At 38.2% G+C, this 16,715-nt stretch overlaps 1 protein-coding gene and 1 pseudogene across 2 annotated transcripts in view; one reads left to right on the top strand and one right to left on the bottom strand.

Annotated features, from left to right (window-relative positions):
• Positions 1 to 4,365: 4,365 nt before the first annotated feature.
• The window catches only part of CNKSR2 (connector enhancer of kinase suppressor of Ras 2), a 314,535-nt gene continuing 302,185 nt past the window's right edge, over positions 4,366 to 16,715 (top strand). For both annotated transcript variants that reach the window (XM_063084016.1, XM_063084017.1), the window contains exon 1: positions 4,366 to 4,429. In XM_063084016.1, the coding sequence (XP_062940086.1) occupies positions 4,366 to 4,429 (64 nt within the window). The remainder of the gene's footprint in view (positions 4,430 to 16,715) is intronic.
• Positions 15,441 to 15,565, bottom strand: LOC134368733 (U4 spliceosomal RNA; annotated as a pseudogene).

A 16,715-nucleotide genomic window follows, 5' to 3' on the forward strand; every position in this document is an offset into this window, starting at 1 on the left:
CACTGAAGGCCCATTTACAGTGAAGGTTTCTTTCTACTACTTGTTTCTCTGATCATCGGAAGCTTAGATTGCTATCAGGTGGTTGGTTATATCAGCAGCTTTCTTAATTTATAGCTGTTAGTTGAATTGCACTGGGAAGGAAATAACAATATTGTTCCAGAAATTTTGCTGTACTTTCTCTGAAGCAAGTTTTATACATCATTCTTGGGAATAACTTGTGTTTTGTTTTATCACTACTATTCTTATCAGAATTGCCTAGCTAATTTTTCTGATCAAGAAATACAGCTTGGGCCAGCATAGAACATCTGCTTTTGAGATTATAGGAAAGGTCTGGGAAAAACTAAGTGAAGAAAAGAGGCTCCTATCCTTTCCTGCATTTTAGGACATGGACTACCCTCATAGCTGTTTTTTCTGTATTGTCACTTCTCATTACCCACTCAAAAATAAAAGATGAAAGAGAAAAATAATCTATGATAAAATATTGCTCATTAAAAATCAAGAAATCTAAAAATTAAACCGACAGCTATAGCAAAAAATAAAATCTAAACATAGTGGGAAAATCACCAGAAAGGGCTCTGCAAGACATATTGTCTAAATGTTAACTAAAAGCAATAAAATATGTCTTGCCTGGCAAGCCTGAGATCTGTCACAGAGCAAGCATCTTAGAAGAAACAGTAAGTGAAGATAAAGGCCCCCCAAAATAAAGATTTTTAAAAGATCATTTAAAGTAATTCATTTTGATATGGTTGCAAACATCTTGCTTGTTGTTTCCAATTAATTTAATTAATTTAATATTTCTACTCTCCCTGCTTCCAAAAAGAATCTAAGGCTGCTTCCAAAAAATCACAGTTTGTCTTTTATAGCTAGACTGTTGAAGTACGTGTGACATCATACCATTTACTGCATTATGTTTTGATATGTATCTTATAACAACATACTTCTCCCCCCAGTCTTTGAGAATGTATTGTGCATTCAGAGAGGGCAAAATTAACCTGCCAAAGTTTGTGTATAATCACATTATACTACACCTACAGAAATGGAGCAAGACATTAACATTTTGAATAACAAGCAAATAATATAAAAGCAAAGTTATTTTTAAAATTGTGGAAAGAAAAGTGCAGGAAAGATTTAGCTGAGTCATTTGGAGTTAAGAATAAAAGACTGAAGACAATGATGATTTAATATTTTTTTATTTTTCTTTCCCCAAATCAAGAATATTTGAAGGGAAAAGCCAGTGTTCTGAACAAATTAAGTAAAATAATTAATGCCTATTATATTGTCAAAATCAAAGGCAAATGCTGTTTCGCAGGGGAAACCTAAGGGAGGTGGATTTAGAACAAATACTTAAGGCCTTGGTGAAATCTATCAGATAGCATAACTCTGCGCCCACATTTTGGCTCAGTCATTCTTAGTTCGTAGACTCATTTTTTATAGTTATCTTAGGGGATTAGAACAAATAAATTCATTACTGTAATGTAAATAGGAGGAGAATATGTACAACTTAATTCTGGCATTGGGTCATCCCCGAAATCCTTTCCTGGCATCTTTTTTTCCCATCTTCTTTGGTACTGGTCTTTTCATGAAATACACATCTCTTATTTTCACTGCACTCTAGTCTTTGGAAATTGCTTTTATTAATATTCCACTCATCATGCAAGTGATACCTCACTTTGAACTTGCAATGATGCACAGTATGGTTGCTTGCCATACAAGTCCAGTCTAGACATGCAGTTTCGTGTTTCAGCCAATTTTGATCACTTCCTACATTCTTAAAGTTGCTGGTTAGGTACTGGTCAGAAATACTCATGGTGACTTCTTTGTAGTTAACATTCTGACAAGACATTCAGTTGACATTCAATGGACCTTCCATTCACTCATAATCTTCATTTTGTGACACTGATACAAATATTTCACTAGTTTTCAAAGCTCATATTCTGAAATCACCTTAACTAGGTATTACAATCATGCATGATGACCTCAGACAAACTATTTAACCTCTTTAAGACTTATTCAATAATTTATTCAACATTTATTGAACTATGTGTAATAGGTTTGAGGATAGGAAGTAAATGTGATAGCTAATGTTTGCTCATTTGTAAAATGTGGCTAATGATGGAGTTGTTTTGGGGATAAAATGTATGTAAGGTGCTTAGCACGGGGCTCAATAAATGTTCATTGTTATTATTAGCAGTATTATTCTGATAAAATTACTTTTAACATCTTCCTATTACTGGAACCCCTGACTACTCACAATATATCCATTACATTACATTTTTTAATATAAAGCTACTCCACAAATTACTGACACGGGAAATGGTCTTTTCTAGAAATACCGATGCAATGTTCTTAGATTCAATTGAATGTAAGCACTATAAAATACTCATACAATAACTTCCACACCTGGTCAGCCAAGAAAAAATTGTAAATAACCACGATCTGGATTATGAAAGTAATGTGCTATACCTATGTTCTCTGAGTGTAGACTTGTCTAGATAATCTTTTAAATTTATTTCCAAAATTTCACATACACTTTTAAGTTTGGATTATTACAACAATAAACAAGCCTAAATGCAGACCATCTTAAATTTTACTTGTTTTGTATTACTACCATGAAAACATTACAGTATTTTAACAACTGCTGTTTCAGCAATTTGGGGGGCGGGGAGCGGAGAGAGGTATTGTCAACTCATGCCAGCTGAAGAAAGCGGCAATTCTGCATCTCATAAAACTGAACTAGAGAAAATAGGTTATCGCAACCTTAGTGACCAAACTTACTGACATTACTAAAATGGTTATAGAAATAAAGTTTCTCTTTTACTCAATGGAGCTATTTAAGAATGATACAGAGAAAACATAGATAGGTGGTAGAGTTTGCACCTATACTCTGTAGTATTGTCATTTAAAGTGAAGGCTCATTAGGCTAACTGTATTTTACCAAGGGCTGCATAGTAGTAGCCTGTGTCAGACTGGTGAAGAAAACCAGTTTTGAAGAATGATGTAGTTGACAATTTGCCACTCATTTGAAATCCCATTGTTACCCTTTGGTTCTTACATAAGAACATCAGAACCCAAAGTGACATTCTCTAAAGTAGGTACTGGGAGCTCTCAGTGCTGGAGGAGTTGGCCGAAAACCCGGAACAGAGCCCATTAAAACGGCGCGCGGGGCAGAACCAGTCTCTGGATCACCACGACAAGCAGCTTGCGGGTGACAGCCTCAACGCCTGGCTTCCCAGGCCCCGTGCATCCCCCGGTGGAGATCCCACAGACAGCACTGGCCCTCCTGCCTCGTCATCGCTGCGTCTCTGGCCGACGGCCCCCCGCGCCGGTCCACGGCACTCCACGCCTCCGCCTCCGCAGGCGCGCGCGGGTCTCGGGAATCACCTCAGGAGCCCACTCGGCAGCGGGGAGGGCGGGCGACAGCGAGGAAATCCCGGGCTCTCGCTGTAACCCCCGCGCTCAGCAGTGTCCCCCTCCCCTTGGCGGCAGGTACCTCCTCAGCTGCCTCAGCCGTCGGCGTTCAACTAGTGGGCCGCCCGTCCCGCCACTGCCGCCGTCGTGTCCCCTCAGAATCCCCTCGGAGGCTCTATCCAACCGCCTGCACCTGACTGACTGACTGACCTAAGTAAGGCTCGAGCTCGGGCTCGCGCCGACGCCACCGCCACCGCCACAGCCGCCAGCGCGCACGCGCTCCTCCCGCGACTCTGTCCCGGAGCGGCCCCCAGGGCAGGAACGCCAAGCAGCGAGCAGCCGGCACCTGCCTGCCAGCCAGACAGACCCTGGGCTCCCGCCTCGTGCCGGCCCGCGCACGCGCCTCGCGCGCCTGCCGTCGGCCTCGGGGGCGGGACCGCGCGACAGCGAGCGGGCGGGGGGCTCGTGGCGCGCGCGCCCCGCACCCGAGGGCTGCGGAGAGATATTTTGGGTGGCAGGAGGCCCCTCGTCATTTCCGCCGGGCAGCTCTTCGTGCCAGGGGCTTCACTCCCGCGCGCGAGGCGAGCGGGCAAGTTGGCTGCGGGTGTGTGGCGGCGGCTCCTTTCCTCAGTGCCGCGACCCTCGGCAGCTCAAGCCATGAACTGAAGCCCCGCAGAGACGGAGACCCGAGCGGAGCGGCTGAGGCAGCTGCAGCAGCCCCGGCGTGGAACCGCGACCGCGGCGCGTTTCTCTCCCCGTCGCCGCTCCCACCGCTGCTGCCCGCCGTTGGCTAAGAGACATTATAGCCGCGAGACCCGACACACAAAAGCCGCTTTCTCCGCGCCGCCGGCCCCGTGAGGCTGCGGCCAGCAAGGGACCCCACCTGAGGGCGGCTTGGGCTGCGGAGTTCGTTTTGTGTCTGAGTTCCACGCCCCGCGCGGAACTGACCCCGTGCCCATGGCTCTGATAATGGAACCGGTGAGCAAATGGTCTCCGAGTCAAGTAGTGGACTGGATGAAAGGTAACCCTGGCTGTGGGGAGGGCGAGGCGGCACTGGGGCGCGGGGTCCCCACGCGGGGGAGGGAGGGGGCGCCCGCCGCGGCAGAGCCCGCCATCGGGGCTTCCACCGACTGACGTTGGGGGAGCGGCGGGGGTCCTCCGGGACTGGCAGGGGCCCGGGGTCCCCGGTCTCCTTTTGTCTCCAGCCAGAGGGGCGCGGAGAGCTCAAGGGCGGAGGGCGCCACCCGGTTGGAGGCAGGAAGCCGGGCGGAGGAATCCCGGCTCATCTTGCCCACTCCCGGTTCCACTCAGCTCCTCGCCTCCAGGCTGGGAGGACGTAGCGACCCTTTTCTCCCAGCTCAGGGAGGACCCCACCCCCCACCTCCCACCCCCCCGGTCCTGCTCCCCTGGTCGCCCCTTCCCCAGCCCCTTTGTTCCTGGCAAACCTGACGCCCCCTTGGCGGCCACCCCTGCCAGGTGCCTTTCCCAGCGCCAACTCTCCTGGCAACTTTTAAGTCCGCATAATGGGGTCAGGACGCGGCCGCTCCCGTGTGGAGCCGGGAAGCCCCCCCCCCCACCCCTTCAGGTTGGGCTGAGGATGCTGAGGGGGACGTGCTACTTTGGGATGAGGAGAACATGCTTCCCCTGGGACAGCATCAGCGCTGGTATCTGTGAGCTCCTTCCTGCGCATCCCCACGCGTCCTTTGCCTCCTCCGGTTCGGGCCTGTTGAGGCTTTGGACCTCAGGGCTTTTTATTAGTGGCTCGACGCCAGGTGTAAGGTGATGCGCATTCAAGTACCATCTCATTTCTTCCATCTTGAAGGCATCCCTCCTTCTTGCCCCTGGCAATTTCTGATAACCACGGTTTTAAACACTCGCCCTCTTGGTCGCAAACGTGGGCTTTTTCTTAGTCCCTGAGCTTTTCTGCCTCACTACCTCCCTCTGTTGTCTGAATTAAGGGGCGTGTAGAGGATAGGACACCGCCCCCCCTTCCATCCCCAGGCCCAACTCTTCCTTAAGATTTAGGGAATGCTGAGGAGGGGATGGATGGAATGAAATAAAGGATCCCTTGGCCACACTTGGGAGATGTTAGAGCTTTGCTGGAGATCATACCTGAGCATAAACTCTAAATAGATCAGTCAGGGACCAAGGGCTCTTTATCTCTGAAAGTGCCTGTTCTGAAGATGAGGGAGCTCTCTTCTTAGGGCTTGCTTAGCAATCAGACTTTCTAAGTTCCAGGTACATTAGAACGAAAGGTAGGGTGATTGAAAGAGATTGAGGGTGACAGAGAGAAACTCGTTTTCCCTCTATCCTTTCCCCAACCTTTTCTGCCTCTTATTCTTTGTGGATTTTCCTTTTTCTATTTTGCTTTCCTTTTATTCACTTACTTGCCCCTTTATCCCTCATTTACTTTTTCTTTTCCAATATGTAGAAAGTGCTTTGCAACTGCAAAGCATGGTACAAATGTAAGTGAATTGAATTAAACCTAATTTATTATTTATTGCCTGTCCCCCTGTGTGCGGTGCATTGTGCGAAGGTTTCATGGGGATTATAAAGATGACTAAGACGAAGTCCTGCAGTGGCTCATCTTTTCTGCTGCTTTTTCTCTTTCTGTATTTGCTATTGAAATTCCAATTTCCTAGATTCCCACCAATACTCCCTACCCCCTTCGTAGATAAAGACAAACATCTGTCTTGTCTGTTTCCCGGTCATTGAAGAAAGAGCTATAGAGTCTATGCAGGAAGCAAGAATGCTCAATTAAAACCCTTTCTTTGAATTTGTCTAAAATGTTATTTTAGTTTCAGTCTGTTGCTGAAATATTCAAAGAAAAGCTGTCTGGGCTCCATGGGAGTCGGATTACCTTCATAGATTACCTCTCACAAATTCCCATGATGCTTGTAGTGAGTGCTGCATACTCCATCTTCTTCACCTCCCACCCTACCAGTTAAGTTCTGCAGGGTCCCCTCTCTCCACAGTTTAGGTTCACTAAGCAATGAGAACATATGATGCACATATTCTGACACACATTATTAGTTTTCCAGTACATTAGGCCTTTGAAAATCTCTCCAGCCTATAATGCAGCTTCCTTGAAGTAAGGTTAACATTTTTAGCTGTGATTTTAAATGGTTATATTTAAGTTGAATAACTTGTTTTCATACCTGTTGGTGATTAATTTTAGAGCTGTTTGAAAAGATCAGTTAGATAGCCAAGATAGAATTTGTGTATATTTGTACATACATGACTGGAAGACAGTGATGTAATTACCTATATATATTTCAATTCTGAAACTACTTAACTGCTGAAATTTCCATAATATTCATATAAATTTGATTTGAGATATTATCAGAAAATGAGATTTTGAAAAATAATTGGATGAAATGAGCATTTCCTCTACTTTAACTTACACTGTTAATTAATTTTTTCTTCTCTACCCTTTTACCCAAATAAACATTAATGAAAGATATTTTTAAAATACTTCTCACCCTTTCCTCAGATGCAGTAATGTTTAAAAGTCAACTGCTAATTTAGGCTGTTGCTTTGGGATGGCAAAACCTAATTTAGTGTCGTGTAATGTATAGTGATATAAAAGCAGTACCAAAGAATGGACAAGACTCTTGAACAACCAAAACATTTTAGGAGTTCTTCAGAGCATGATCCTAATGTGACAGTTTCACCATCCTTAACATTTAAAGCATATAGCATATGCTTTCAACTGGTCACAATCATAAATAGTTATAACTCTGTTTAGTAAGCTACAGGCTTTATGTTCTTTCTAGGGTATTTTTCTCTTCACTAAACAAAAAAGGAACCATTAAGAATATAATAGACATGGCCATATATTTATGATTCTAGAGAATTTATAGGAATGATACTGAAATTCAGTCATCAAAGAGGGAATTGAAGTGGGGAAAATGGGCTGAGAAGATTATTAAGCTTTGGTAGCATATATTCAAGATTATTTATGAAGGACCATTTATACATTGAAATTCACTTTGATCTATTACTTTCTATTACAGTATATTTAAGGAAGATGCAAATATAAAATTTATATATTAATTATTAGTAAGGACATACAGAAACACTTGGATTTCTTTGCTCACCTCTAACTCCACTATTTGTAAAATCCAGTACTCACCAGGTTTTCTACTGACAAAAATTTGATATGAAAGTGTCAGTGTTAGTTCCAGTAAACACATGAACTCCTTATGAGTCAGTAAAATAAGTAGTTATATTCTAGATTATCCTGATAGTATTTCTTGCTATTTGGAGATATCTTATAGACCTTCACATTAATATTAAAATTTAATTTTATAAAAATATTTTTGGAGAAAATTGCTCATCACTTAGCATTTGAAACTACCCTTTCTCAATTGGAAATTGCTTTCAATCCTCTTGTAGTTTGGGTAAAATTTTAAAATGTAACCATTTTCAAAGTAAATAAAAGCAAACAAGTTATTGGAAAAAACTGTAGGCAGAAAAGTAGACCAATAACTGTTTCTAATTTTTGCTCAGGCTATTACTCTAAAATCTATTATTTCTCAGATCCTGTCTGTTCACTTGCAGGGCCTGGAAATACTTCATAATCTGTAGTGTTTGAGTCCATAGCCCTTCTCTGCTTTTTTGCCCACTGAAATATAACAAAAACCTCTTAATACTTTATGGCCCCTATTATTAATTCTATTATGAATTTCCCTTGTCCATGTCACCCCCAATAATTCCAACTTCCTTCTCACACCTTTTCCAACTCTGAGACTCATTCAGAATATTCACATGACTAAGACAGTTATTTTCCAGGACCTGATCCCTCCATTACATTCTTTCAGTGATCTTTAATCCCTTTCTGGGTCAAATAAAATGATTATAATCTTCAGTCAACCAACAGACCCCACTTCGCTGACCTTCTTTTACGGTCTCTGTTACTTAGCTCCAGCCGATCTTGTATTACTGTGATTCCTAAAATCTAAATTTTTAAGATAGCCTTTTCTCAGCCAATTGTTCCACTCTTTCCTATTTACTGTAAACTATTTTCTCCAAGAAGCGTTCCCTGACTTCTAATTTCTGTCCTGATGACTCAGCCATCTTGAGAACAGAATGAAATACATCATTTTAGGTACAAAAAGCAAAACCAATGTTTTGCATACAACCCTATAATAGAGGAAAAATGTAGTGATGAAAAAAGGTCTATTCAGTATAAAAGTTAAATGCTGTAAAGGAGAATGTATCTGATAAAGCAAAGAAGTTTTGACAAGTACAATACTCTTTAGTAATTTTTTTTCCCATCCTAGGACCCAGAGCTGAGGTTGAAATTTATCTAAATTAGATAAAGGAAAATATCAAAATTTTGAATTAAAGTTTCATGAAAAATTAGAAATAATTTTTCTGGCAGGAACTTGAAACGTATACACTGTAAGAAAAATATGTTAAACTGAAGTGATCAAATTAGTCGTATCACTTCCTTTTGAAAAATTAGATTTTTTAAAAAAAATTGCAAGGTGACTAGATAGGCACCAACAATCATCTATTTTGGATTTGACACTTTTTTGGAAAAGGAATTCTTGTCATTTTACACGAAGAACAAATTTACCTTTTCGATATGTAGGGTTTAGTTCACAAGAAAAATTATTTTATTTATAGTGTCATTAACATTTGCTCCTTGAAGTAACACTCATGATTTAGTGCACATTGGGAAGAAAGAGTATATTTATGTAGATTTATTCTGGTCCTTAGATATTATTTATTCAGTGCTTCTGGATGGAAGGTGCTTTAATGGATTGTTTTAAATAAATTATTCTCTGTTTTGGGAAAATTAGCCTCCGTAAGAAATGGCAATGACATTGACAAACCTATGCCAAAACGAACAGAGACAAATACCAACTAGAACACTTAGTAAACTTTTTAAAAGTTTGCATTATGTATACAAACACCAATGGAAAGAGACGATGATAATTTTAGTGAGTCCAGAAGGTGTCCATGAGGAAGGTGGGATTTTAGCAACTATTTAATCTATTTGTTTAATTAGGACATTCTAAGAGGGTTGTATCCTACATGAAGAGGCACAGCAAGAGACTCTAGAGTTTGGATGGGGTCATTAACCACAGGGGTTGTGTCTAGGTTTGTCTGGTTGAAGTGGAGAGGCAGGCAGTAGAGGGAAAGTGAGGGAGGAACGTGAGTAGGTGGCACAAAAGTACAAGAACAAATCTACATTTCACAAAGACAGTAAAACTCTCATCATGTCCTGAGTTTAAATAAATACCACATTATAAAACTTTGGCTGCCAAAAATAAGCCCACAAAGAATGTGTATTGAGTTGGTACAGCTGTGTCAAATCTGTTTCTCAGGAATAATTTGAAAATAACGTTAAAATGAGTTATTTTGAAGATTAGTTATATCATTAACGTTATGTTGTTAGATATTTAGAATTTTACTGATCCAAAATCTACGTGAAGAATGGAGATCGGTTTTTAAGTATTAATACTGTTCTTAAAGCAACAATAAATTATTTTTATTTATAGCAGAGCAACGTCAGATTAGGGATTAATTTGTTCTTAATGACTTTTAGTTTTCTATGTGACTTCCCTACAGTATCTCACACATAAGGCTTATTGTGAATGATAAAGTATTAGATTCCATAAAGAGTACTAGAAGGATGGATCATCTGTACTAATTTAAAAGGGGGGAGAAGAAGGTAAGTAATTTGGAAAAAAATGGAATCTAAAACTTTTTATTTTTTATGACTTTTCCGTGGTTTAGCATCTGACTAAAGAACAGCAAGTGTAGTCTTCAACGTGGAATAATTGTATTGAATAACATTCAGTGAGTGAATTCAGTTTTCATGAATAGCATAGGCCTGTGCTTCTCAAATTGGTGTATTTCCGTAGTTGTGGAAGCCAAATGATCAAAGGAAACCAAAGGGTTGATTTTTTGCTAAGCATTTTAAAACATTTTTATATTAAAACAAAAATGGGTATTATATTCATGATGTAGAAAGCAAAATTGGCATGATTTTAAAGATGAGACCAGAGGCTTAACAGGAATTTTAGGCTTGCAGCAGGCTGTTTAAAGCTGCATTCCCCAGACCTCCCAGGGTTATGAGTACATTCTGTTCATCAATTGCGGATACATCAGTGGAAAAGTTTGAGAAGTGGTGTTTGGGTTTAGAAAAGGTAAAATTAATGTACTCTGTTTTTCCATTTTCTTCTATTATTGTGAGAGGCAAGACATGACCTTTTCAGTCAAGGGCATGATTATTGGAATATCTTAATTTTGTTTATTTGTTTGATCCATAAGCCTGCAGTCAGGATGAACTCCTTGAAAATGATTCTCATCTAATCTATCCTTGCACTTCTCACCCCCATTAGCTTAAAACAATTTAATGTCTTCTCATTGTTTTCAGGATAAAGGTCAAAGTCCTTAACTTGGCCTATAAGACCCTTGAAGGTTTGGTTATTGCCTTTGAGGTAAGCCTCATACCCAGCTACACTGGTTGCCTGTCAGTCTTTCTCGTTTGCCCACCACTGGGCCTTTTTGCACATAATATGTTCTCTCTTACCTCTTTTCTTCACCTAGTTAAGTCCTATGCATCCTTTAGATCTCAAGTCTTCCCGCCTCAGCCTCAGGAAAGCCTTCCCAGATTCTCCAAACCACCTGAAATTCTCAGTTATATGGTCTGCTAGTACCACATATATCTCCTGTATCCCATTTGCCAGTTTTATTTTTACATTAATTTATATGGTTATTTGATTGATGTCTAACTCCCCCACTGGATAAGAGCAGGGACCCTATCTGTTTTCATAACAATGGGTAAGAAAGTATCTGGGGTAAGATAGGCACTCAGAAAATATTTGTTGAGTGAAGGACTAAATTAATTTATTCACAGATTACTGTTCTGTCAGCAAATCTTTCCTAAATGACAATGCACATAAAGTCCCTTCTAATGCTTTAATGGATACTTCAGTGCCAACTTGTATATTGTCTGCCAGAGTACAGTGGGAGTAGGATTGCTTTATCCATTTCTTGTGATTGTGTTGCTCTAGCTACTTCAAAGATCTAAATCATGGTTTAGGCTCATTGTGTTATGAAATATTAATAATTTCAATGAATTAATAACATTTCTGTATTTATGCCATAATTATTATAAATATGGTATAACTATTACTTGCTGATGTCATTTAATAGGACAACACAGTAAGCAAATGCTTATTAGTTAAAAAAAACACCGCCGTCAATGACATATATGCTAATTGCCTTGATTTAATCACATATTGTATACATGTATTGAAATAAAACTCTGTGCCCCATAAATATATATGATCAATACGTGTCAATTAAAATAAATAAATTTTAAAAAAGAAAAATGCAAAAATAACCCCACTCTTTCTGAGCGTTTATTTTTCTTCATTCAGATTTTCTAATTGTTTCTTCATTTTGGTATTTTTAAGAGAACTATATATTTTGGAATGTATAGTAGAGTGAAAATGATAAAATGCCTTCTTAGGTTTTATTCTTTATAAAAGTAAAAGAAAAACTCATAAGAAATTGAAATGTATTTCTCTGTTGTGAATTCTTTATTTATTAGGAAGATAAAATGGATAAATAGCCATTTAGCTTTATGAAAACCATTAATTTTATTATATTTAATGTTGAATTTGCACTTTTATTAATAGGAAAAAAGGAAAATATTTAGAGATGCACCTTAAATCATCATTTTCTTGTGTAATTCCATCCCTCCCGCTGATTTTAAAAACAATAATTTTAATTTTTTTAAAACTAGATATGGTTTATTTTGACTAGTTTTTGAAAAGCCTGTGTTAAGAACATATGTAGAAAGTTACCGTGAAGTGTAGCTTGCTGAATACAAGTGCCTCATGAATTTTTTGTGAATTACTTGCTACCAGATAATCAGTAGTAGGTAAATTATATAGATTTGTCTAATAAAGCATGTCTCCTCCCAATTTAGAATTGTTAAAATATAAATCAGAATAAGTGAAATTTTGAAGACCTTAACATAGGCATGCTGGTTTGTTAACTCTTAATAAAACACCTTCAGGCTTAAATGTTCTAGCTAGTATTGCAAAATAATGGGTTGCAATTGTGCCCTGATTTGATTTACAAACAATTATTCAACATGATAGAATTTTAAAAAGCTGAACAGATATATTTAATTCCTTCTCTGATTTCAATTTAAATTATAGTCATTAATTCTTAGTTTTCATTATCCTAACTTACAATTTCAGGACAGAAAGTGTTTGTTGGTATTTTCATAAATTCATTGAATTTTAATTTTTACTAGAGTACAGTAATAACTACTTTATTTTCTTGTGTTCATCTATTGAGTATTTTGTCACAATATGAAATTGTTTTAAAAACCAAGATTTACTAAATTAAAACTTGCACACACATTAATGTATGGTAGTTTGCCATGAAAAAAAACATCATTACATAACTAATATCAAGTATAGCATACATGACTGTTATATATTTATTTGACATTAATGCTTTTAGGAACTTTCTTAATAGGTAGGTTAGTCAGTCTTCAGATACAATGCTAGATGAGAAGAAACCACATTAAGTTACTTGCCTTTTAAAATGTTGCCCAATATCCTTTTCTTGATGTTTGTTTGAAGTTTTTATTTTGTCTCAGATTCTCATGTAATATCTACAATAAATCAGTGGAAGTCTGGCTTAGATCTTGGATTTTACTTTTTTCAATTTATTTACAAAAGATTATGAAAGAATTTATTTTTTAGTAAGTTGTTAGTTACACTTACAATGTAATTTATAAATAAAAACCTTTAAAATACTGGCCTTACATAATTCTGCTGAACTATTAATTTTAACAGCACTAGCTGAATTTTTGCTGTAATTTTGGTATGTTTTATATGTGTACATGGGAGTTTATCCCATGTATTTTTTTTTTCTTCAACTGTCCACACTTTCAAAAAGTTTAATAGTCCTGGGGACTTGTGATTTTTTTTCCTACCAGAGTGAACAATTTATATATTAATTTTGTGTAATTCATTTATATTTTGGTTTTCAAAACGGGCCATTGGGGTATTAAATACATATAGAAGAGAAAGTGTTGTAGAGTTTTTTGTTATTGTGTTAAGACTAGTCAAGTGCAGTAGTGAGAAAGGGGGAAAGAGTAGAACAAGGAGTTCTGTCTGTAACTGACTATGAACAATCAATTGAGATAACTCACTACCTTCTGACTAACTGTGTTGTAGACTTTTTGCTAATGGTGCTCAACGGTACATGTAGGAGTCCAGTTGCTTATTTTCCTCCTGCCTGCTGGAGCCTGTGTGAAAACCAAGTTCGATGTGGCATAGAGCCAATGGGTATGGCAGGGCTAGGTGCTCTTTCCCCATTTCCCTCCGTATTGGTGCCAGGATGAGCTTTGTGGCAGTGCCTGTTGGTACCAGCATTGCACTAAATCAACAGCACGAGCCTTCCTTGTTCGGAAGCCTGCTCCATTGCCTCCTAGCTATGACCACCAGAGGCTTTCAGTTTGATGTTGCATTGCCACATGCTGAAAGAAGTTGGTTCTATGGAATATTTGGGGTTAGATAATTTTTCTTTCTAGTCTGTCCCTAGACATAATGCTTTGAGTTTATTTATGGTAAAAACCTGTTCATTCATATTCCGATATTTGGGATTTGTGATAATTTCACTGGGCTCCTACTGAAGCTTACACTTAACATGTAAAGAAAGGGTTTGCTCATCAATCTAATAATGCAAACAAGATTGGAAAGAAATTGACCTGAGAGAATACAGTGTTTTCAAGTACTGTTCTTTATCAGGAGCTATTTCCATACCGAAAATATGCTAGTTAGAAATGAGTTGTATGAATATTTCTGGTTAGAATTATTGTGTACTTAGAATTATAGTTTTTTATTTTTTGGTATTTTTGCAAACATATAATACAGCTTGGTTTTTCCTCTCATTTGCCCAAATCGGAACGGTCTCATTCATTTCACATCTAATATTATTAGTAATGCTTAAAGTGAGATGAGGGAGAATAACACCTTTTTATAGGTAAGGTACAAAGAAGTTAAGCAGCTCATCAGGACAGCTGTTCATGATGGAATTGGTTTGACATCACCTCTCTATTTTCCTCCTGTTGGATTGGATTTACAATTTAGTGGGTAAAGGACACAGTTCAGGTATGTACATAATTATCTTCAGATTTGACTTTCTCAAAAATATCCTGAATTTCCTACCCTTTAAAAATTGGCAACTTTTCCAGGCAAAACTCTCTAAGCATATATAACATACTATAGTTAAGAACATTTTGGAATCAGATGCCTGCATTTATATCCTGACTCCATCACTTCCTAGCCATGTGATCTTAGGGACAGTTTAAGTAACTTGCTTAAGTTTTCTCATTTTATAAAGTGGGGGTGATAATATTACTTATAATTACCAATTTAAAAGGTGTTTCCACCTTTTACCACATTTTTCTGTTGTGGTATACTTTAAAACGATGCCAGTACATAATAAGTGCATGGTAAATATGTTTGTTTTTTTAAATTTAGAAAGAGGTTCCATTCTGTTGACAATCTTGAGAGGCAGAACTAATAATAGATAATATTTATTAAGTGCTTACTACATACCATTTACTGTACTAAGTGCTTTCCCTATATTATCTTTAATGCCTATCCTAGCCTTGACAGGTTGGAATTATACCTAATTTACAGGTGAGCAAACTTTTGCTTAGAAAGATTTTTGCTTCGAAACATTGAATGACTTGTTCTATATACCCAAATATTTATTGAAAAGGTGTTTAAGTATACCATTTGAATTAATTTCTACCTGGTTCCAAAATACATAATATTTCTACTTTGCCTTCCCACCCGGGGTAGATGTGACATAAGAGTACTCCTGTGAATACTTTCAAAGATATGGATGTCTCTCCATCAGCCCTAACTTCTCTAGTGTCTGGTAAGTTGGGCTATGGTTCTTAGGTCCTTCGGCCTCTAGCAGGGTGTGTTTGTGTATGTATATATGGTGAGGTGTTTCTACTTCTCTGAATAGGGCTATAGTTAGTGACAAAGATGCCACACATAACTATAGTCTTGGTGACAGTTTTTCTATTTTCAATTAGCAATAATCGCGACTCGGATAAACCTCATTGGCTACGATACTGCCACTGCGCAAAGCTTGACAGCTTTTCTATTTTGAAGTGAACCCCAGGAGTTTGATGCTTCCCTCTGCTGAGTCTGGACCTACGCAAAAAACCTTCTTCAGACCACTGCTACTACCAACCTAGTGCTGAGAAGATGTTTTGTTTTCACAGGACTGCTAATAAAAGTGCAGGGTGCCTGTTCATAAGGGCTTCACATCCTATTAGAAATAATGACTCATATTATTTTGTTCAGATTTACTCAGCAGTGGTTAGCATTGCTATCTATATTTCATCAGTGTTTCTTTGAACAGAAAACTTTATTAGGCACATTCCTATATCTCACACCTTTACATAGCTACCAAATGTTAATTGGTCCCGCGAAATTTTTTTTTGGGGGGGAAACCTTTATCATAGAGCAAGTTATGATATGATATGATAGCTCAGAGAATCACAAAAGCAACTTAAGTTCCAGAGAAAATTTAACCATAATTAGTCAAAAATCTACTGTGAAGTAAATGACAAATATGGAGTGGTTAAGTTGAGCTAGAGATCAGTTGAGTATTTGTAAAATGGCAATTGAAAAAACAGTTCTATCTAAATTATATTTTAAAGTGATACATATGGATTTGCATATGTATCTAAAATATGTATTCTAGTATATATCTAGGAACTTAAAGTAGAATTTGTTCAGAGTAAGAATACGAAGATGACATTTTCTCTCCTTCCTTGTTTTCTTTTAATAGAATTAAAGTGAATTTGCTTTACACTGGAAGGTTTAAAATAAGTGAAGACAACTTAAATTGTTCTTTCTGTGGAGAGAGTGGTTTAAAGTCTCTCACTTTTTATAAAAGCTATCAAAATACCCAGGACAACAGACAGTTAAAAAAAAAAAAAAAACCAACTGTGAAGTGTGGTAATTACCAACTATTTTGAAGTTGCCCTAGCCTTGTCCATTTGATTATGTAAAGCACTTTTCTCCTGAAGTGCTCATTATCTTTTAAAACCCTTATGAATTAAAATTAATTTTGTTTGGGGATGTTTTTGAGAATTTCATCACTTTCCTTGAAATAATTGTTGACATCCTGTGCTAAAAGCAGTCTGGTAAGAGGTAGACTTTTAAATATGGTAATACCATGAATATGTGTCTATGTTAATTTTAAGATGTGTCTGAATTAATGTTTAAAGG

The sequence above is a fragment of the Cynocephalus volans genome, chromosome X (genome assembly GCF_027409185.1).
Source record: "Cynocephalus volans isolate mCynVol1 chromosome X, mCynVol1.pri, whole genome shotgun sequence".
NCBI lineage: Eukaryota > Metazoa > Chordata > Mammalia > Dermoptera > Cynocephalidae > Cynocephalus > Cynocephalus volans.